Source organism: Oncorhynchus clarkii, chromosome 6 (assembly GCF_045791955.1).
Source record: "Oncorhynchus clarkii lewisi isolate Uvic-CL-2024 chromosome 6, UVic_Ocla_1.0, whole genome shotgun sequence".
In the NCBI taxonomy this organism is placed as follows: domain Eukaryota; kingdom Metazoa; phylum Chordata; class Actinopteri; order Salmoniformes; family Salmonidae; genus Oncorhynchus; species Oncorhynchus clarkii.
This window is the reverse complement of record NC_092152.1, coordinates 45,546,808-45,570,489: the sequence shown is the minus strand read 5'-3', so window position 1 is coordinate 45,570,489 and position 23,682 is coordinate 45,546,808. Positions and strand designations below refer to the sequence as shown.

At 42.6% G+C, this 23,682-nt stretch overlaps 1 protein-coding gene across 1 annotated transcript; it reads right to left on the bottom strand.

The window, feature by feature from the left end:
- Window positions 1-489: 489 nt before the first annotated feature.
- Window positions 490-22,878, bottom strand: LOC139411207 (heparan sulfate glucosamine 3-O-sulfotransferase 1-like). The gene is made up of 5 exons (XM_071157183.1): window positions 22,598-22,878; window positions 5,374-5,774; window positions 4,882-5,146; window positions 4,465-4,639; window positions 490-2,382 (listed from the first exon to the last, which is right to left on the bottom strand). Exons 2-5 carry the CDS (start codon window positions 5,608-5,610, stop codon window positions 2,154-2,156), a joined length of 906 nt encoding a protein of 301 aa, XP_071013284.1. The 5' UTR covers window positions 5,611-5,774; window positions 22,598-22,878; the 3' UTR covers window positions 490-2,153.
- Window positions 22,879-23,682: the final 804 nt, after the last annotated feature.

Below are 23,682 nucleotides of genomic sequence, written 5' to 3'. Positions count from 1 at the left end.
TATCCCCTTTCCCTTGAAATATGGTGGTGCTTCTTTGATGTTATGGGGCTATTTTGCTTCCACTGGTCCTGGGGCCCTGGTTAAGCATCATCATTGGTTAAGCATCATCATTGGGTGGCTAAATAAAAACACCCGCAGGCCTCCAGTTGGACAACCCTGGTGTAAAATAATCTAATTTCACTTTTAAAAAAAATATATATATACTTTTTTGCTAATCTTTTCAAGGTTACCAATAATTATGAACCTGATTGTACATACATAATAATAATAATAATAATAGAGATTGTGGTTTGACTATATTTTAGAATAGCACATACATGGTGCTGACCTGTAACTGTTGTAAGTGTAGAGCTAATACATGTATTAGACTTACACACAACTGTTAAAAGTCAACACACTGTATGTGTATTTAAAGCCCTATGTGTTATTATGTATTTGACCTGCTGAAATAGGACATATGTGTAATGAACACGATGGGAGACAGAGAGCTGGTTTTAAGCGCAGCAGGTGTTTATTGCAAAGAACCACAGGAGGAGGCAGGTAGCTGGGTCCAGGGGCAGGCAGAAGGTCATACACAGGGGTCCAAAAGGGCAACAGTACAGGCAGGGAAAAGGCTAGTTGTCTGGGAGATCAGGAAAAAGGTAGATCGTTTTTGCCTGACTCACTATCATACATGGGAGGAGTAAATCACGGGAAAAACTGCTCCGATAGACTTGTGTCGCAAAACAAATAATACCTCACAGTGATGGGGGCAAAGAACTGAACAAAATAATGTGTAATAATGACATACAGGTGTGTGAACAGGTGATTAGAATTCAGGTGATTGGGATCTGGAGAGTGAGCTGCGTTCAGGGGATCTAGGTTTTTGAGAGTGGGTTGGAAGCAGACATTACAATATGATCTTTACAATACATTCTGTCTAGGCCTAGTAATGTATTTTAGTTGGTCCCCCCCATCGCTATGTTCTATTAAATGTAGTTATTTTCTCTGGGTTAAAGTACAACAGTACACATTTATTGAAGAAGATTTTAGAAAACATACTTACAATGCATTACAGCTCAAACACCTTCAAATCTAAATTCAACAATCCCAAAAATATACATTTCTATTGAACATTTGATAGTAAAATATTAGAATAATAACAAGATAAGTACACATGATTATCTAAATGAGGACATTATTTTAGCTCACAGGCATACTTTTTACAATGGTAAACGATTTTGTGAAAATGGTAAGCAGTCTCAATCTTCAGACTCGGTTTGAAATAGCTTCATATGGGAACAGTAGATCTTCAGATGGACTGACCTTTTATGCAATTAAGCATTCAGTTATAGTGCAACAATAAGCCCCATCTAATTTCAAAACATTCTTCTACCCTCTATTTTCTGTACACTTATACATTTCCTCCAATGGTATCTGCTCTGAAACTCATTTTAATGACCATCAAAATGACAAGATTTGTTTTTGTCGTGATTGTTCACGATACAATTGTATGGCACAGTTTATTGTAATTATTTTCTTACACTCGATTTCATTCCAGTTTGTGCAACCAAGGCCAACAATGACAGGCACCAGCAAGAGTCATGATCAGGTGCTATTAGGACCACCAGGCATACAGTATTAGAGAATGGGCACTTCAGTTCATGTTCTCCAGCAGGTAGTACGATAAAAAAAAAACAGATCACTAGAATGGATATTCCCATTCAAGTCAATGTTCCGTGATGGGTGGACCAGCTGCCATATTGAATGTACCCACCATCTATTTCTATGGGTAGTTAGAAATAGTGTCCTTCAGTGAGAGTTATCTTATACAGTCTATGCTTGTTGTGCTTTTCACTCCCAGGCCTGGCTTGGTTCAGCTCATTGACAGTAAGACAATTGAGAACATTCAAAACGTAACACCTCTAAAGATCTTTAAAATCGTCTGTGTGCATCTGTGGTTTTATCCTTTCATCATCATTCATTACGTTCTAAATGGTACCCTCTCTGCCCAAAAGTAGTGCACTACATAGGGAACAGGTGACCATTTCAAAGGCATCCCAAATATTTGCTATTATGGCCAATTTCTCCAGTTGGCCATGTCTGTCCCCTCTCTCTGTCCCATTAAAGGTGGTATCAGAGCAATAAAGGGCCTTTTGTTTCTTGATGCACAGTCAGCACCAGGAGAAGGAACGTCCCACCATTTCAAAGAACAGGCGGTTGGGTTCTTTGAAGTATCGGCAGAGCTTCCTGAAGGCACGGGAGCTGAGAGGAGCATGGGGCCTCCCCTTGGACTCATCCAGACACTTGTCATGGCCCCCAGCAGAGAGGAGGCAGTAGAAACCTTTAGTTGTGTTGAAGTAGAAGTTGGAGGGAGTGATGCGGGGCAGCAGGTCCAGGAACCTATAGATAATTTATTTATTTTATTTAACTAGGCAAGTCAGTTAAGAACAAATTCTTATTTACGATGATGGCCTACTACAATGACGGCCTACATTAGATGAGATTAGATTAAAAACTTTAATCTCCTCAATGAGGCAACTGAATAGCATCTTACACAATATAAGTTACATACAAAAGTAACAGGTGGGCCATGAAAGGATCTTCTCTTGGAGGCCATTTTTTATTCAGGCCAATGGGAAGATGGCGGAAATGGATGTTCTGTTCGAAACTGATGGCGGGTCGGATAAAGATGAGAGTGAGAATGAGTGGGCTACAGTCATGAAAAAGAAAGGAAACAAAATAAGTAAAGTTGTGATGGAAGCTAAGAAGTTTCATGGGTGCATTGGGCGAGGTGGCGTTGGTGGCAGCTGCAAATTCTGGTTTTAGTTCGATTTTTTTGTGTGTCCGTGGAACATACTTTGCGCCTCGAAAATATTTTGGAATGCAGTTTTGTGTATGGATTTACGAAGCAGGGAGCCTGTCTCTGGGGTTGCTCATGAAGTGGATGCAGATGATATACCTGAGGAAGTAGATGAAGTGATTTGTGCATGATGACTGACCTGTATGGCAATGAAGTAAGGAAACTCACTTCGTCCATATTATAATGTCTCTCCCTTCTCATGTAAAGCTAGGCTTTATGAAATATCCTTTAAGAGCTGTTGTTCTTAAGCTCCTCCAGTGTAATAAATGCAAAAGATTTGGGCATGTCTCAAGTGTATGCAGATAGGGGGGAAAAAAATCGTATGCCAGCTGAGGTTTTATGCTGCAACTGTGGTGGCCACAAGAGTTTGGTGGCGCCTTATTTGGGGAGGATGGCTCGTGGTAATGGCTGGAGAGGAATACGTGGAATGGTATCAAATACATCAAACACATGGTTTGATGCCATTCCATTTGCTCAGTTCCAGCCATTATTATGAGCCGTCCTCCCCTCTGGAGCCTCCACTGGTGGTGGCGAACATATGCCCTAGTCCCTGGATTGCGCTGTTAGGGTGAAGGAGACAGAGGTGGGGAGAATAAAGGCTGTCCAGCTTGTCTCCTATCTGGAGGTGGAGAAAAGAGTTGAAGGAGCGAGTGGCGTTGAAGATGCAATGGTAATTGAGACTGCACCAGTGAATGTTTCTCGGCAATCAAGGGATCCTGATATATAACATGTAGAAAAGGTGGACTTTGCAGCATTTATTGCAGTGGTCATAAACTGCACAGCACAAACAAAGAAGAAATCAGACAACATTTGAATTATCGTGCAGCAGTATGCTTTTTGGGACGCGGTGAGTTTACAGCCGAGGCATTGCAAGAAATCTTGTCAAAGGATGCTCCGCCCTCAGCCTGTGTAGGGATGTGATGTTATTTTTTGTGTCTGTTTTTGTTTGTTTACATGATATCGTTTTTATCCCCCTTTAATACAATGGATATTTTTTCTATAGTTTACCACCTGTACAGTAGGTGGCGGCATGCACCTCTAACGTGTGTTTGTGGACCGCCATAATAACATATAAAATGAATAAGAAGAAGACTGCTATTTCCGGGTCCTTTCAATGAACTTCCAGTTCGTTGTGTTTGGGGTGCTCATTCTCTGTGAATTTTACCAACAATAGACATGAGGCTAAATGTATTCAAAACGCACGGTTGGTTAAATATGTAGGCTACAAGTTAAAGTGCGTGGTGATAAAGTGTAACTTAGGCCATTTTATTCAAGTATAAGCCTGTGTCCCAAATTGTACCCTATTTCCTATATAGTGTAGTATTTTTGACTAGCCATCCCATATGGAATGTCATGTTGAACAACAAAGGAGCTGATTGACTGACTATCCTTTGAAAATGTCTGCTGTGGCTTTGGCTACCTAGCATCTCCATCCCTGGATTGAGGTATGTTTTCCTGAGCTATATCTCATGCCGGCTCCATGGTTTCCTGGGCAGCCTGCCGTTCCGACCTTACAGGGAAGATGATCAGTGATCGTAAGGTCAGAATCTTATAATGTCTACTTTTGACCAGAGGGTGTGTTTTTGGAACACACCCAAAAATTACATTAGGTATAACATTACCTCTCCGCCCTCCGGAGCTCTGGGAAGGGGTCTCTGATGAGGGCCTCTCCGTCCACCACATGGACCTGCTCCCTGGGGAAGACTTCCAGCCAGCGGTCCAGGTGTTGGTGGTACAGACTCCTCTGCAGGGCTTTGTAGGCCGGGTCAATGTGGCCCTGGCGGAGCAGCAGCTCTTCTACAATAGAATACATGAAATAGAGTAGAATATAATATAATATTTAGAGCAGAAATGTATATTGTCTTTGCTTTTTCCTAACTCTTGGATTTACATTTTTGTTGTTAACTGCATTTCTCAAGTGAATGATGGTGGTAGTAGTAATGATCTGACACAAGCAGCCCCCAATTATCTATCGCCTGGGACTTGAACTAGCAACCTTTCGGTTACTGGGTCACCACTCTAACCTCGGTGCAACTTACCTAGAGACTTGTAGGGCTTGTGGCGGGTCACCCTATTATGGAGAACCTGGGTGTAGTCGGAGACGAGGCGCTCAGCGGGGTCCCGGACGATCAGCAGGAGTCGGACAGCAGGGTTCATCTCCCAGACCCGCTGAGGCACCTGGGGAGAGGAAAAGTAGCCAGGGGTTTTCTCCACCGTCACTTGCCCAGGCAGGGTGAAGGGCATCTGGGCACGATACCACGCCAGCCCACGCCGGTAGTGCTCTTCCACGTTGAAGTAGTGCACCTAAAAAGAAAGTATGTAGGGTTGTTTAATACTTTACCCCCCCCCAATTTTTTTTTGTTTACTTCAGTAAAGTCTGCATTCTAGGATTTTATCTTGTTCTTTCATTCTGTTATGCTGCAGGACTATTTTCATACCATTATGTTAAAGCTTTGAGAGTAGTCTATTGTGTGAAAGTGCTTTACAATTTAAGTTGAGATGGTCATGATGATGTTTCTATTTATCACTACCTCAGCCTTGGCCACCTCTACGTCCGGATGGAGGTTGAGCATCTCCAGGAGGGCCCTGGTGCCACCTTTACGCACACCGATGATGATGGCTCCAGGTAGTCGCTGCTTGGTGGCATTACGAGAGGGGGAGGATGAGGGGGAAGAATAGCCGGCAACTCTGAGCACCCGTAGACAGACACATAGCTGGGTCTGCAGCAGGAGGAGAACCAGCAGGGCTAGGAGAACAGTCCACAGCATGGTGGACTATGGGCTCTGGAGGTGGGAGGGTGAGGATGGGGGAGGTACACACACACAGGTACAGGAAGATACCCACAGGCTGTGGGGCTGGGGTGAGGAGGAGGGTGGGGGTAGGGGATCCTAGGTGAAATGGGTTCAGGATCCAGGGGTCTTCAGTGAAGAGCCTGCAAATGAAGAGTTAATTTCCACTGTCAAAAGCAGTTTTAAATATCTGAGTTCATATTTTAGGTCATATAAATTAGCTACATTTAGGGTAGAGAACTCATGAAGACTGGAACTTCTTGTCTGTATTAGGGTTTCAAAGCTACCAGTAATTTAGAAAGTCACTGGAACCTTCAGTGATTTTGGCAATTAACAGAAAATCAATGGCAATCTATTGATCATTTATATTTTAATAACTGTATTCATATATTATAAATGTATTATATCTGTGTCCATGTGTCCATTAGTTTCTAGTATATAGGCCATATTGTTAAATACAAAATAGCCCAATTATGAAAAACGATTCTAGTGAACAATGGCATTATTTCGAATGAACTAAAATCCTTGAAAGATACCAGCCCTAATGCGTATTGTCCCTGCACGTGTCAAACTCAGTTTCCCCTCTGGGGAGCAATATTGTTAATTAAATCATTAATTGAAAGAAATCAAGTCAGCTATCAAGACTGAAGGGTTTGTCTAGTCTCCCTGCTCGGTGTCTCTTTTGTTATCATTACCTTCATCAAGTCAGCTATCAAGGCTGGAGGTTTTGTCCTGGTGTTTCGTTTAGTTTGTCTTTGGTTCAATGTCAAATGGTATAAGTAGGCTAATGTTCAAGTTCAATTTGTTTTTTAATAACCACATGGAAGTGATGGACACTGAACTATGTGGATGTGGACTAACATCAGAGAATGAACAGTTCCACACAATTTAGATGATACGTCTCCATTTTATTAATCAGGTGGAATAAGTAGGGTATCTCTCAGTCCTGGCGTGGGTGGTTCTGTCTGTCACTTGTCCTCAACAGACAGGCAACCAGTCACAGAAGGAGGACTTGTAGAGAGCGATTGCAAAGTCAAGGCACCATGATGACATAGGTTGTTGCTGTGTCTGTGTTCACCAGGCTTTAACATCACTACACAGCGGTGTCAATACATGTAACATGATCCTTCCTCTGACATTGTCTCTCTGTTTCTATTGTTGTTATTGTGTTCAGGCCAGCCTGATGGGGCTGAGTTATTTATTCACTTGTTGTGTGTGTGTGTGTGTGGGGGGAGGGGGGGGGGGGGGGGGTGTGTTGTGTGGTCCTGGAGAAGAACCTCGTCACAGTGTTCGGTTCCTGTGTTCCTTTTTAATTGCACCTTAGGGGAATGTTGTTGCTCCAGCCGCCCCGAGAGTTTGTCTAGTCTCCCTGCTCGGTGTCTCTTTTGACATCATTACCTTCATCAAGTCAGCTATCAAGGCTGAAGGGTTTGTCTAGTCTCCCTGCTCGCTGTCTCTTTTGTCATCATTACCTTCATCAAGTCAGCTATCAAGGCTGAAGGGTTTGTCTAGTCTCCCTGCTCTGTGTCTCTTTTGTAATCATTACCTTCATCAAGTCAGCTATCAAGGCTGAAGGGTTTGTCTAGTCTCGTTGCTCGGTGTCTCTTTTGTCATCATTGTCTTCATCAAGTCAGCTATCAAGGCTGAAGGGTTTGTCTAGTCTCCCTGCTTGGTGTCTCTTTTGTTATCATTACCTTCATCAAGTCAGCTATCAAGACTGAAGGGTTTGTCTAGTCTCCCTGCTCGGTGTCTCTTTTGTTATCATTACCTTCATCAAGTCAGCTATCAAGGCTGGAGGTTTTGTCCTGGTGTTTCGTTTAGTTTGTCTTTGAAGAATTTACTCTGAAAGTGGTGGCTACTGGCTAGTATTTTTCTATAATGTATGATATTACAGTTTTTTTCAATCTCGTTGGTGAAATTTCACAAGTAACAAGTAACTCGCTTAGAGTTATCAAAACAAATCAAAACAGATATTCAAAATGGCTCGTGTTTCAAAACGAACACATTCACAAAGTCATTTTTTCACTGCATCAAATCACTCTTTGGATTTGGATACATATTCAATCTAAGTATCTGCTTTTCAAAATGTAATATTCAATTTACTTTTGATATGATTTTCTTGTCATTTGATAACAATATAATTAACTATTACTTAAACAAACTACTCAAAACTGATAACTACTGAACCAAAAGCATGTAGTGCATAGTTACCCCTATAGTTTGATAACTGCTGAACACTGTAATATTGTTTACCTCATAAATGTAGCAATTTGACATCAATATACGTTGGAAATCATATATGGATAAAGCTGTAAATACTACATGATTCTCCATCAGCCAGTGTGCTTCAATGGGACAAAGTGGAAAGAATCACTATGTGCTAAAATTAGAAATGATGGTGTAGTGTACAATGCACTGCTGAAATGGGTTACCTGGGTTCTATATAACAATATATTCCACTCATTATCTACATTTCATTGATACACTGTAAGCTGATCAATTTCAAGCAGAGTTGACAAATCATGTAAAAAGGCGATCTTGTTCAATGTTGCCACAAAGTTGGAAGCACAGAATCATCTAGAACGGTGTACATTTTGGGGATCTTTTTATTTCAGCGATCTTGTGCATGTTGCTTTTATATTTTTGTTCAGTATATATTGAAATTATGTAGAAAAAACGTTGATTCAACCATCGTGTCCCAGTGGGAAGTTGGTGCATGCTTCCCGTGTGTGTGTGTGTGTGTCCTGTGACTCCCTGGTATGTTGGAGTATACAGTATCCCTCCTGTCGAGACACAGCACATTCAGCTTGACTTCCACTCTGCTAATTTGTATTTGTATTTATTATGGATCCTCATTAGCAGCTACTCTTCCTGGGGTCCAGCAAAATTAAGGCAGTTTATACAATTTTAAAAACATTGCAATACATTCACAGATTTCAACACCCTAAGGCCCCTACTCCACCACTACCACATATCTACAGTACTAAATCCATGTGTATGTGTGTGTATACCATCGTGTGTTAGTGTGTATGCATGCGTCTGTGCCTATGTTTCTGTTGCTTCACATTCCCCACTGTTCCATAAGGTGTTTCTTTCTATTTTTTAAGTCTAATTTTACTGCTTGCATCAGTTACTTGATGTGGAATAGAGTTCCATGTAGTCATGGCTCTCTGTAGTACTGTGTGCCTCCCATAGTCTGTTCTGCACTTGGGGACTGGGAAGAGGGACTTGTCTTGTGGGGTATGCATGGGTGTCTGAGCTGTGGGCCAGTAGTTTAGACAGACAGCTCTCTGCATTCAACATGTCAATATGTCTCATAAAGTAATGACGAAGTCAATCTCTCCTCCACTTTGAGCCAGGAGACATTGACATGCATATTTTTAATATTAGCTCTCTGTGTACATCCAAGGGCCAGCATTGCTGCCTTTTTTGTGGCACCTGACCACACGACGGAACAGTAGTCAAGGTGCGACAAAACTAGGACCTGTAGGACCTGCCTTGTTGACAGTGTTGTTAAGAAGGCAGAGCAGTGCTTTATTATGGACATACTTCTCCCCATCGTAGCTACTATTGTATCAATATGTTTTGACCATGACAGTTTACAATCTAGTGTTACTCGAAGCAGTTTAATCATCTCAACTTGCTCAATTTCCACGTTATTTATTACAAAATTTAGTTGAGGATTAGGGTTTAGTGAATGTTTTCTCCCAAGTACATTGCTTTTAGTTTTAGAAATATTTAGTTTTAGAAATACTTATTCCTTGCCACCAACTAACTGCAACTCTTTGTTAAGTGTTGCAGTCATTTCAGTTTTTGTAGTAGTTGACGTGTATAGTGTTGAGTCAACCGCATACAAAGACACTCTGGCTTTACTCAAAGTCAGTGGCATGTCGTTAGTAAAAATTGAAAAAAGCAAGGGACCTAAACAGCTACCCTGGGGAATTCCTGATTGTACCTGGATTATGTTTGAGAGGCTTCCATTAAAGAACACCCTCCGTGTTCTTTTAGACAAGTAACTCTTTATCCACATTATAGCAAGGGGTGTAAAGCCGAAACACACACGTTTTTCCAGCAGCAGACTATGATCGATAATGTCAAAAGCGGCACTGAAGTCTAACAAGACAGCACCCACAATCATTTTATCACCAATTTCTCCTAGCCTGTCATCAGTCATTTGTGTAAGTGCTGTGCTTGTTGAGTGCCCTTCCCTAGAAGCATGCTGAAAGTCTGTTGTCAATTTATTTCCTGTCAAATAGCATTGTATCTGGTAAAACACAATTTTTTCCAGAAGTTTACTAAGGGTTGGTAACTGGCTGATTGGTCGGCTATTTGAGCCAGTAAAGGGGGCTTTACTATTCTTTGGTAGCGGAATTACTTTAGCTTCCCTCCAGTCCTGAGGGCACACACTTTCTAGTAGGCTATTGAAGATGTGGCAAATAGGAGTGGCAATATCGTCTGCTATTATCCTCAGTTTTTCTCCATCCAGATTGTCAGACCCCGGTGGCTTGTCATTGTTGATAGACAACAATATTTTTTTTACCTCTTCCACACTGACAATTCTTGTTTTTCATAATTTGGTCAGATATACTTGGATGTGTAGTGTCAGCGTTTGTTGCTGGCATATCATCCCTAAGTTTGCTTATCTTGCCAATGAAAAAGTAATTGAAGGAGTTGGAAATATCAGTGGGCTTTGTGATGAATGAGCCATCTGATTCAATGAATGATGGAGCCGAGTAGGCTTTTTTTCACCAAAATGTCATTTAAGGTGCCCCAAAGCTTTTTTCTATCATTCTTTATATAATTGATCTTTGTTTCATAGTATAGTTTATTTTTTATTTAGTTTAGTCACATGATTTCTTAATTTGCAGTACGTTTGCCAATCAGTTGGGTTGCCAGACTTATTTGCCATACATTTCTCTTCATCCCTCACATACAATTTTTCAATTCCTCATCAATCCAAGGGGATTTAACAGTTTTACAGTCATTTTCTTAATGGGTGCATGCTTATTAGTAACTGGAATAAGCAATTTCATAAATGTGTCATGTGCAGCGTCTGGTTGCTCCTCATTACACACCATAGACCAGCAAATATTTTTCACATCATCAAAATATGAATCACAACAAAATGTATTGTATGACCTCGTATACACTATTATAGGCCCAGCCTTTGGAACTTTGGTTTTCCTAGATATGGCTAATATATTGTGATCACTACATCCTATGGATTTGGATACTGCTTTAAAGCAAATCTGTGCAGCATTAGTAACGATGTGATCAATACATGTTGATGATTTAATTCCTGTGCTTGTTTGTAACTACCCTGGTCGGTTGACTGATAACCTGAACCAGGGTGCAGGAACTGGTTACAGTTTGAAGTTTTTTCTTGTGTGGGCAGCTTGGTGATAGCAAGTCAATATTTAAATCACCCAGAAAATATACTTCTCTGTTGATATTACATACATTATCAAGTATTTCACACATATTCTCCAGATACTGACTGTTAGTACTTGGTGACCACCAAGCTTCCCACAAGAACAGGCTTTAGGTGAGACAGATTAACCTGTAGCCATATTACAACAACAGTCTCTAAGCTTTACAGGACTGTGGTTCTGAATATTGGCCAGAACACCGCCTCCGTTGGCATTTCTGTCTTTTCGGTAGATGTTATAACCATGTATTGCTACCACTGTATCATCAAAGGTATTCAGATAGTTTCAGAGATGTCATCTGTTACAAGCAAGTTATTGACTTCATGGACCTTGTTTCTCAAGCTGCATATATGGGCTATTTTTATCAGTTTTCTGGGATGCTTGATTGTTTTTAATGCTTTACTGGGAAGCGTATCAGAAGTAGACTTACTCATGTAATTTAGTTTGGAGCAGGGTGCAGGGCTGCACAAAGTGGTCTTCCTACTAGGGCACACCGCCTCAGTGCTAACAGTGTAACTCTGGTTCATAGGCTCATGATTACTGCATACACTAGCTGTAGGATAAACAGAAGTATTCAGTGAAAATTGGGGTCACATAAATTAAGTGACTTACATTGTGTTTGCCAATGCCCCTAGGATCATGTACATTTGATGCAGCATTATGATGACTCATTGTCACAATGGTTGGTCATTAACTGAGCTGGCGTTGGATCATTGACCAGTTGAATGAACCCTCTCTCTCGCTCTCTCTTTACAAAAGCCATTTTATAAATTATTATTATTCTCGTTCCCCATTTCGCTATATTCTCCTCTTTCTCTTTCAACATTTTTCTCTCTCCCCTCTCCTTTTTGTCCTATATCCCTATATACATCTCTCACATGAAGATGCAGACATGAATAGCTGAGGAATTACCCTAAAGGCTATGGTAACGCACACAGAAACCTCTTATCTACTCATCAATGACTCATTCTACAATCCCACGTTGCATCACACTCAGTTCCCTGAAATGTTCTAATCGCACAACTTTTAAATAAAAAATACAAAAACTATTTCGGTAAGAATAGAGTGGCAGAAACTTGCTTTGGGAACAGTCCGAAACACAGTACATCATGAATGTTCTCGCTCTTATCACAACACTGGCAGAGACGGCTGATATGAGAGGAGTTCAGAGGTAGTATGTGTATGCACATCCAGTTACTTATAGATACTTGGTATGAAGGGTCAAGTCATGAAAAAAGGACACTTATCATATTAATAGTGGACCTTACAGTAATGAGTGATTGGGGAGGGATTGGTGTTTCATTATAGAGTCAGAGGAGGGCCTCTAGCCCAGGCAGATCCCAGTGCTAGGCACATGTCTTTTATTTGTTTATCCCAAACCTTAACCCTTAACCAGAATGACTGCCTCAACTTAACCTTCAAAAATCTATGGTTTACCTCCCGTGGACAAACGTTGAATTCTGAAGTCAATTTCACAATTTTGTGAGGTCTTGTTGCTCATGCCAGCTTTGCCCCACCTCAATGGATTATTGACCCCTGCCTGCCCTGACCCTGAGACTGCCTGCCGTTCTGTACCTTGCCCACCTCACTGGATTATTGACCCCTACCTGCCCTGACCCTGAGACTGCCTGCCGTTCTGTACCTTGCCCCACCTCACTGGATTATTGACCCCTACCTGCCCTGACCCTGAGACTGCCTGCCGTTCCGGACCTTTTGCACCCTCTCTGGATTACCGACCTCTGCCTGCCTTTGACCTGTCGTTTGCCTGCCCCTGTACTATAAATATACTTTTTTTTTTTCGACACTGTTTGCATCTGGCTCATACCTGAAACCTGATAATATACTATATAATATAGCAGTGCTTATTCTGTTTTCTCTTTCTCCTCTTGCTTTTTCTTGGCTAGTTTATGGGTGTGTGGATTTTGTTAGTTTGAATATTGCATGGTTTGGTGAGCTGCTTCTTACTTTGTATCTCAATCTGCATGTGTTTACTCTGTGTGTGTGTATATGAACACACGTCTCTGTTTGCCGTTCTGTGCCTTAGAACTATCTTTTGGTGGGTGCTGGTATTTGTGGTTGGGGGTGTCGGGGATTATCCTGCACAGAGGGACAGAGGGAGGGATGGAGGGAAGGCGGGTAGGGATGGAGGGGACAGATGTAGTCTGTGTGTGTGTGTGTGTGTGTGTGTGTGTGTGTGTGTGTGTGTGTGTGTGTGTGTTCTCAGCGGGAGTGTGTGTGTAACGCAGGCAATGAGATTGGCCCTAGTAGGGGGTGGCATGGTGAAATCCAGTTGATTGCCAGCCTAGCCATATCACCAAGGCTGTTGGACAGTAGATAAAGTATATCTATGTCTTCTCTCTGTTTCTCTGTTTATGTCTGTTTCTTTCTCTCTATTTCTTACTGTCTCCTTCTCTCCATTTGTTTCTCTGTTGCTCTCTCGGTCTCCTCCTTTCTCTCTCTCGGTCTCCTCCTTTCTCTCTCCCGGTCTACCCCTTTCTCTCTCTCGGTCTCCTCTTTTCTCTTTCTCAGAGAGTGGCGCTTGCAACACCAGGGTCGCGGGTTCAATTCTCGCTGGGGCCACCCTTCTGAAAAATGCATGGAAGTCGCTTCGGATAAAACCGTCAGCCAAATGGCATATATTACTACTGTGAATGTGTTATCATTCTTTCAGACAACTATCACAACAAACCCAACCATATTATTCATTCTTTGTCACAAATGACAAAGAAAATCTTCATAATAGTCTCATTATATTTTCATTCCATGTGTGGATAGACAAAAATCATCCAAGGGAGATCTATAAACAAATTCAACAAGGACATGAGAGAGACAAATCTGTCATACTCATTGCATGAGTTTGGGACTACTTCAAACATTTTCTTGCTATTCCATAAACTAGCTACCACAACGAAGCTAGCTTTCACAACAAAGACAGAACATTTTAAGCTGTAGTCAAATGTAGGATCTGGAATACTTTCTAATTGTATGACCTGACTAGGTAAACATTCGTGTTTCCTGTTCACTTCACATTGTCAGGAACAACTCCTGTCACAGGCAAGCTACCCTTTCTGGGGAAGATCTGTGTGTGCGACTTTTCAGAATGCGGCTGGGGGAATGTGTCTATATGACAACGTCTGTTTCATTGACAGACTGGTCACAACCTTGAGGAGTAAGACTAATGATGTCTTCTTGAGCCCATGCAGCATCTGAATTTGTTATAGTATTTGTGTGTGTTTGTGTGCCAAAAAGGCACTCCTAAAGCCTTAAGAAGCCCCTCGGCGTGTACTCCTCCTTTACATGAACAGGCTTAAGTTTGCACATCAGATCTCGTTCTTCAGAAGAATGAGGGTTGAAAAGAGAGGGAGGGGGAAAGGGAGAGAGACGTTCTGGAGATAACGCCTGTTATCGGGGTCCAGAAAGTCTCTGTTTCCCTGCCCCCTCTCTTTCACACTCCTTCTCCCTCTTGCTCTTTCTGTCTCTCTCCCCTTCTCTCCAGCAAAGACACTGACCGCAGAAATCTGCCCACCGATCCCCGACTGGGTTTCAAATTAGACTCTTTACAAAAACTCCACACCAGCCGCCAAACCCTCTCCCCCCTCACACACACACCCCCCACCCCAGACACACTTTTCTCCCCCTCCCCAGCCATTCTCGCTTTAAGATCTGGGTCAATCGTATCAAACACTCAAAAGAGCTCTCTATAGTCTGTGTGTGTATGGTGCATTGATAATGAGGATGGTGATGTGTGTATGTGTGTATGTGTCAGAGAGATGGGCAGGGGGGTGTCTGGGTTAAAAACAGGGTGTTTCGGGGGAGTGTATATGTGTTTGTAAAAGAAAGTGTGTGTGTGTGTGTGTGTGTGTGTGTGTTTGGGATCTAATTAAAGATGCCTCTGGCATGCAAGTGTGTCTGGGCGCAGGCGTTGGCATACACCCCATGCTAATGTCTGGAGTGTGAGTTTACTGTTCATGGCAGTCTGGCACAGGGCAGTGCATGCGTGTGTGTGTGCACGTGTGTGTGTTAACATGGCAGCCTGTGCCATTTAGATTTGGATAGGTTAAAACAGACAGTCAGAAAGAGAAAGATAACAGGCTGCCTGTCAGTCTGTTTAGCTGCACCAGAAGGTCCCAGGGTACAGTCTAGTAGTGTGGAGCGCTGACTCCTGATGCTGAATCACACACACAGTTACATGCACAGATGTAGGCTTGAAACAAATGTACAGAGGTAGCTAAGAGCGTACAGAGGTAGCTAAGAGCGTACAGAGGTAGCTAAGAGCGTACAGAGGTAGCTAAGAGCGTACAGAGGTAGCTAAGAGCGTACAGAGGTAGCTAAGAGCCCACAGAGGTAGCTAAGAGCCCACAGAGGTAGCTAAGAGCCCACAGAGGTAGCTAAGAGCCCACATAGCTAAGAGCCCACAGAGGTAGCTAAGAGCGCACAGAGGTAGCTAAGAGCGCACAGATGCATACAGGCACCTCCCTTCACCCACATATCAGCCAACCAATACACACACGTGTGAACGCACACACTCAAACACACAACTCCCCACCCCCCCTCACGCACACACCCTTGTTTACATGCTCACAGTACAATGTAGCACATATGTTGGTTTTCACACAGTAACGTACTGTAGCTCTGACAGCCTGCTGTCACTATCTGGCACTACATTACATCACAGTGGATATAAACAACCAGGTTTGACATGTGGATCACTGATGGAGTGAAAGCAGGATACGGGGACTACTCTCACTTCCTCTTTTACTCCTCTTTCTCATTAAGCCGTGATGGATCTTGTGTGCTTGTGTAGCTCCTGGTACCAAACTACAGTCACTCATTTCACTGGCTGTTTGTTGTCAAGAGAAAGTCAATTCTGATCTGTCTGTGTGTGTGTGTGTCTGTGTGTGGGTCCACCGAGAGTCTGTGTCCACCGAGAGTCTGTGACAGAGTCAATTAGGATCTATGTGTGTGTACATCTGTGTACTGTACTGTATATGAGCAAGGGTGTGTGTATGTGGTTTGGGGGATGTGCGTATGGGTGTTTGGAATGGGGGCAAGTAGACATATGGGGGAGGTCTGTCTGGTCAATATCATTATGGGCTAGTGAACAGTGGTGGAAAGTACTCAAGTAAAAACACTTTAAGGTACTACTTAAGTATTTTTTGGGGGGTATCTGTACTTTACTTTACTATTTATACATTTATTACATTTCGAATGCTTAGCAGGACAGGAACATGCTCCAATTCACACACTGCCTCTGATCTGGCCGAAGCACTAAACATAAATGCTTCACCTGTAAATTATGAGTGTTAGAGTGTGACCCTGGCTATCTGTAAATAATTAAAAAAACAATACAATTGTGTCGTCTGGTTTGCATAATATAAGGAATGTGAAATTATTTATACTTTTATTTGTCCTTTTGATACTTAAGTATTTTTTATCAATAACATTTACTTTTGATACTTAAGTATATTTAAACCAAATACTTTTAGACTTTTACTCAAGTAGTATTTTATTGGGTGACTTTCACTTTCTATTAAGGTATTGGGTACTTTTCCCACCAATGTGGGTCCTGAACTCTGCCTATCTAGATTTAATATGGGAAGAGGGTACGGAAGAGATGAAGACAGGAGGAGAGAGGGAAAGAGGTAGAGAAATAAAGAAAGAGAAATAGTAAATAAGATGATAGTGGCGGCAGGTAGCCTAGTGGTTAGAACGTTGGGCAAGTTATCGAAAGGTTGCTGGATCGAATCCCTGAGCTGACAAGGTAAAAATCTCTTGTTCTGCCTTTGAACGAGGCAGTTAACCCACTGTTCCCCGGTAGGCTGTTATTGTAAATAAGAATTTGTTTGTAACTGACTTGCCTGGTTAAATAAAATAAAAACATTTACCTTAAGGTGAAGAGCAAAAGGAGAGGAATGAGGAGAGAAGGACCTAAAATCATTCTATGTAACCCTCTCACCTGGGACCATGAGACTAAGATGTAGAGATGAAGGAAGGGGGAGAGAGAGGAACTGACAAAGAAAGAGGATTGGTAGAAGTAATATACCCGGCCGGGTATGGCCGCAACGCTCCAGCGCCATCCATTTTCAGGGCTAGTTGATTCGGCAGGTGAGATGAAAAGGGAAGAGGGTGGCTCTTTCTTTCTTTCTTTCTGTCTGTCTGTCTGTCTGTCTGTCTGTCTGTCTGTCTGTCTGTCTGTCCTTCTCGCTTGCTGTCTGTCTGTCTGTCTGTCTGTGTCCTTCTCGCTTGCTGTCTGTCTGTCTGTCTGTGTCCTTCTCGCTTGCTGTCTGTCTGTCTGTGTCCTTCTCGCTTGCTGTCTGTCTGTCTCTGTGTCCTTCTCGCTTGCTGTCTGTCTGTCTCTGTGTCCTTCTCGCTTGCTGTCCTTCTCTCTGTCCCTCGTATTCTCATAGTGGTTCTCTGTGACATATCTAATAGCCTGTGTGCCTCCGTGCTGTATACCCCACTGCTTCTCCAGGCTGACACTCTCTCACACACACACACACACACACACACACACACACACACACACACACACACACACACACACACACACACACACACACACACTGAGACGAGGGGGGCGGAGGTGGAAACATTAGAACATCAGGGGGGTTTTGATTGACCAAGCACTTAAGACTATTACCATCGCCCTCCTCACCCTCTTGCTCACCACCCTCTCACCCTACCACTCCGCCCTTCCTCTCCCCATACCCCAAGTCCTCAGGCTCTCATTGTGACTGGAAATTAATGAGTGCGATCCTCAGTCCCTCCCTCATCCCTCACTCCCACCTTGGGCTTTCAGCTTAAACCCCTCCTATGGTGTTTTCACCATCAAGGTCAAACCAATGCCATGTACAGTAGTACAGTATTGCCCAACAGAGATTTGCCAATGTCACTGTCTGGTGTCCTTGGTCTGATTTTAGGGGACAGACAGTTTACAGTTGTACAAACTGAGAAATATGATACAAATTGGATTGATTGGATTTGATTGATTGACACAACAGCATGGAATTTCTTTCAGTCAGTGGATGTGTTATAGGACTTGGTCTTTAGAGTCCAGTCCTATATTGGCATTTCCTCTCCGATGCCCTTTTCCCTCGAGCCTTCCACCCTACTACCCTTCTCCCCTGACCCTAATCCTACCCAGGGGCTTCATGACCACACAGACTAGGCCCACCCAAACAGCCCACCCAGAGCTCCCTGTCCTGACTCTCTGCCCCACTTTATCCCACTTTATCTTAACCACTGCCCAGCAACCCCAAAGAGCTAACCCCAGACCCAAAGAGCCAGACCTAGAAAACCCCAGAAACACAGTCTGTGTGTCCATCCGTCCGTCTGTCTGTTGGTGTCTGTGTAATGTGGGACCTCTCCTGCTCCCTCCATCTGGTGGTCAGTGGGTGGTCCTGTCATCTCTCCTTAAACCAACTGGAGTGTGATGGTCTAGCAAACACTGACTCTGTCTCCACAAAGATTAGTGTGTGCGTGCGTGCGTGCGTGCGTGTGTGTGTGTCTATGATGAGCTGAGGTCATTGTGCACTTGTGCCACCCGTAAGGTGAGAGGATCTTTGCCCCAACTCTAACTGACATGGTGGAGGACTGCCAGATGAATGAACTTTCTCCCCGAGCTCCTGTAAACACACACTGTTAGCACTCAGCTAAATACACACTCACTTAGTTAAATAACACTCCGCTAGATGACCTCAACATTATCAACAGTTGGCTATTTCTGGTGAGAAAATATACTGGGAAAGGTATTGTCGATTCTATCGATTTACAGTGTAAAGTAAACAAACACTTCCCGTCCCCCCTCCCACTGTAACTTTTTGGAGTGTGTAGCCGTAGCATGCACCTCATTGCCCTCCAGAGGACATGCTCTCTGCTCATAAATAATGTCCATGTATTATTCACAGCTGCTTCGCAAGCTCCCCCTGCTAATGCCTCCTAATGTGCCCAAACACACAGTTTCCACACAGCCTGGCCTGCACTCACACACTCACAGGGCCAGATGACACAGTGACGGACAGAGACCCCTTAGACAGTGCAGGCCAGTGCACAGGGAGGCTGGGTGACTTTCTCTCTCTCTCTCTCTCTCTCTCTCTCTCTCATGTATGTAATTATAACCACTGAAGCACACTGTATAAACTGTCTGTCCTCTCTCTCTTTTACTCTCGCTCTCTCTTTCTCTTGTTTATGTACATCTCTCTCACTCTCTCTGTTTATCTTTGTACCTCTCCCCCTCATCACCTATCTCTTCATTGTCCCTCTCTAACATTTTTTGTCATTTAGCAGACGCTCTTATCCAGAGCGATTTACAGGATCAATTAGGGGGTTCTTCAACGATCTGAGACGCTAGGCACCCTCTCTATAGCTTCCATATCTCCATGTCAACAGCAGCTTTATCAATATGGGTTCAATCAATTTTCCCACACATGCATCATAGTTTCTGACTGAGCATTGACTCAGTTAGCTTGAGGACACAGTGTGTCAAAGCCAGGGTACGGTATTACGACAGAGTAAACCTCATCCATATGTAACAGTGCCTTTGTGACTCTGCTTAGGAGGTGAATGCACTCTGAATGAAGAGAGGTTTTAATGTACAGTACACCAGGGCACACTCTGTATGATAAAAATAACTATTTTTCAAAGTACAGTACTATGTGATTTTTTTTACATTACTTTCTAAGACAGCTGAAACAAAGTAATGGTACCACTATTGACGTAGTAAAAGGTTTATCCCTGAATCGGTCATAATGCACTCTTGACCCGGCCATGTGGGGATTTTGTTTTGATGAGTCACAGGATGTCTTGATAAAGATAAAGCCACAACTCCTCACATCACATGGTGCTGTTGTCCCAGTTAGTGACTGATTCAGAGACAGAGGCTCTATTCACTCTGACCATGTCTCTCACCCTCTCTATCGCTCCCCCTCTCTCTATCTCGCCCCCTCCCTATCACTCCCCCTCTCCGTCACTCCCTCCCTTTATCGCTCCCTCCGTATCTCTCGGACCACATCTACACTTTCCAAACATTACAAAGGTCAAACATTGTTTGGTTGGTTTTACTTTTACTCCTTTGGCTGGTGGTTTCCTCAAGCTTGCTGGAAATGGGAAGGGGAAATCTGAAAATATACATTTTGTGGGTTCATTTTAAATTAGCATAAAAAGAGAATGGCAAAACCCCCTACTTTGGCAATTGATTTACAATGAATCTTGAATGAGTTCGAGAGGTTGGTTCGTTTACTCACAACATGATTGATATGACAGGATCAAGAGCATAATATTCACTGAATATTGAATTTGAATTTACTGAATCACTGTTGTGGTTGGTTTTCACTACCCTGGAGTTGTGAACTACCGCTAGTACAGTGACTGTCACACATGCCAGATTAGTTAGAGAGGTTGGCTTACAACATGACGGATATGACTATCATGAATATGATGTTCAGAGTCCAAGGCAGTTGTGGTTTATACTTCGCTGGAGTTGTGATTCACGATGGGTGTGTAATATATGCAGCCCACAACACATGCTGTGTGTCCACCACTACCTGTCTATCCACATACCACAAGTTCTCCACTAGCTGTTGCTTAAAAGACCATATCATAAATCTCTCTCTCTGTGAGCATCTATCTGTCCCCCCTCTCTCACTCTCTCTCTCTCTTCCTCTCTCTACCAGCATCTATATCTCGCACACTCACACACGCACGCACGCACGCGCGCACGCACACACACACACACACCAAAGTGACATTCACAGACCACTCCCACTGGCCACCGACTTCAATTGATGTCACCATGTCATTGAATTTAGGATAACCCCTAGAGCCGATGTCTGGACCCCTGCAGAAATGTAATTTGCATAATAAAAAAATCCACATAACAATCTGTCTGTTTTAGCTACCGATATCATTTTTTTTGCCTTGGATGCATCTCAATCCACCGCATCTCCCGATGTCGCACTTATGCATCTGTGGTGACAGAGCTAAAGCGGTGTTTGCCAGACCATGAGACTTCCCCAAAAAAACAGTTCTCTCACAAAATCGTGTGTAGCGTCCGAGAGGTTAATTACCCTTCTACAAAAAGATGAGACTCTCACGAACACAATGGTGTTCTGCGTTTCGCTCTACAACCGCCACAAGCGTCTTGGGACTCGTCTTAAGACGGTACAGCCAATCTGCCAACGTCTGTCTGTAGCGTCCGAGCAGTTTGGCCTAGACACTCATATGACCCCTCTGTGGAAAGGTGAGGCTCTCACAAACACAGTACATGTATAATTTGTCAATGTTTCCTGATCTTTCCTATATCTGAGAGATATAGTAAAGATCGGCAAACATTTTTTATATATATATATTTTTTTTACATGTATTTAACCACTTATTTTTGGTATTAAACAGACACTTCAGAACAAACTTTTTGGGGACTGTCTATGTATGTTTCCATGTAGTGAATCTGTTATTCAATGTGTTTGTATGGACTAATAGCCAAATAAGGCCAAATAAAATGAATAGCCAATTAAGGCCAAATTAAACATCAAATATACACTACCTTTCAAAAGTTTGGGGTCACTTAGAAATGTCCTTGTTTTAAAAATAAAATATTTTTTTTTGTCCATTAAAATAACATCAAATTGATCAGAAATACAGTGTCGACATTGTTAATGTTGTAAATGACTATTGTAGCTGGAAACGGCCGATTTTTTATGGAATATATACATAGGCGTACAGAGGCCCATTATCAGCAACCATCACTCCTGTGTTCCAATGGCACGTTGTGTTAGCTAATACAAGTTTGCCTAGAAGAACAGCATCCCGGAGTCGCCTCTTCACTGTTGACGTTGTGAGGCGTCTGCTTCTCAAACTAGACACTCTAATGTACTTGTCCTCTTGCTCAGTTGTGCACTGGGGCCTCCCACTCCTCCTTCTATTCTGGTTAGAGACAGTTTGTGCTGTTCTGTGACGGGAGTAGTACACAGCTTTGTACAAGATCTTCAGTTTCTTGGCAATTTCTTGCATGGAATAGCCTTAATTTCTCAGAACAAGAATAGACTGATGAGTTTCAGACGAAAGTGCTTTGTTTCTGGCAATTTTGAGCCTGTAATTGAACCCACAAATGCTGATGCTCCAGATATTCAACTAGTCTAAAGAAGGCCAGTTTTATTGCTTCTTTAATCAGAAAAACAGTTTTCAGCTGTGCTAACATAATTGCAAAAGGGTTTTCTAATTATCAATTAGCTTTTTAAAATGAAAAACTTGGATTAGCTAACACAATGTGCCACTGGAACACAGGAGTGAGGGTTGCTGATAATGGGCCTCTGTACGCCGATGTAGATATTCCATAAAATAATCTGCCGTTTCAAGTTACAATAGTCAATTACAACATTAACAATGTCTACCCTGTATTTCTGATGTTATTTTAATGGACAAAAAATGTGATTTTCTTTTAAACGGTATTGTGTATATATCTTTTTTTATACTTCAAAGGATCTTAATATTAAAAGTGTGCGAAAAATTCAGCGTGTGAATAAGAGAGAGAGAGGTCTTACCTGAGTCACTGTGACACTGAACCTGTGTCTAGGGTTTCCGCTGTCTTCCTCCTCTTTTCCTCTTCTCTCAACTCCTCTGTGTCTGATCTCCTTTCAAAGCCTCTGAGAAAATCTAAGTGTTAGATAACTCAATGTTTTCCCTTTCTCCTCCTTTATTTCCCTCCTTCCTTTTCTTCCTCTTTCCTCTTCTCTGCTGTTTGTGGTGTGCTTGTCCCGCGTTACACTGAGGATATGTGTGTGTGTCTCTGCCTCTGTGTCAAAAAGAGTGAGTGAGTGAGAGTGTGGTGTTGAGTGTGATTCCGTTGAGTGTCAGAGCGACTGAGAGAGAGAGAGAGAGAGAGAGAGAGAGAGAGAGAGAGAGAGAGAGAGAGAGAGAGAGAGAGAGAGAGAGAGAGAGAGAGAGAGAGAGAGAGAGAGAGAGAGAGAGAGAGAGAGAGAGAGAGAGAGAGAGAGAGAGCGCGAGCGAGCGCAAAGCAAGCACAAACACATCGACCCCTTAAGGGAAATCCCTCCTCCCTGTTCCACCTGCCCCCTGCTCTCTCTCCATCAACCCCTCTCTCCCATTCTTCTCTCTGATTTATTTGTCTTTCACATACTTTCTCTGTCGATCTTTCATCCCAACACTTTGAAGGGACATAAGACTTAACATTTGAATCTTTCCCTCCTTTTTGTTACTATGCATATTTTGATGATTTCTTTCCAGCCATAACTCTGCCTTAAGACGTTCTTAGACATATTTGTGAAGACATCTTGAGAGATCTTACTGTGAAGATATTTCTTGGGAAATGATGACGTGTCTTTAAAGCCTCAACGTTGTGTGTCATTCAAGATGTATCCAGACATCTAAAGATGAAGGTGAAGGCTGAGTATATAACAGCATTTGATTTTACTTGAATACAAATGTGAGTGGGTTTTTCAACCTTCCCATTTCTCATACCATTCAATATAGACAGTTATTTGAGAATGAGACTTTGAGTAAAAATCTTTGACCTTTTCAGTTTATTGCTGAGAGACTGCGCTTATCACTTGACATAAAGTGGAATTAGTGGCACTTATGAATAAGGTCTGAAGGTTTTTTCTCTCCT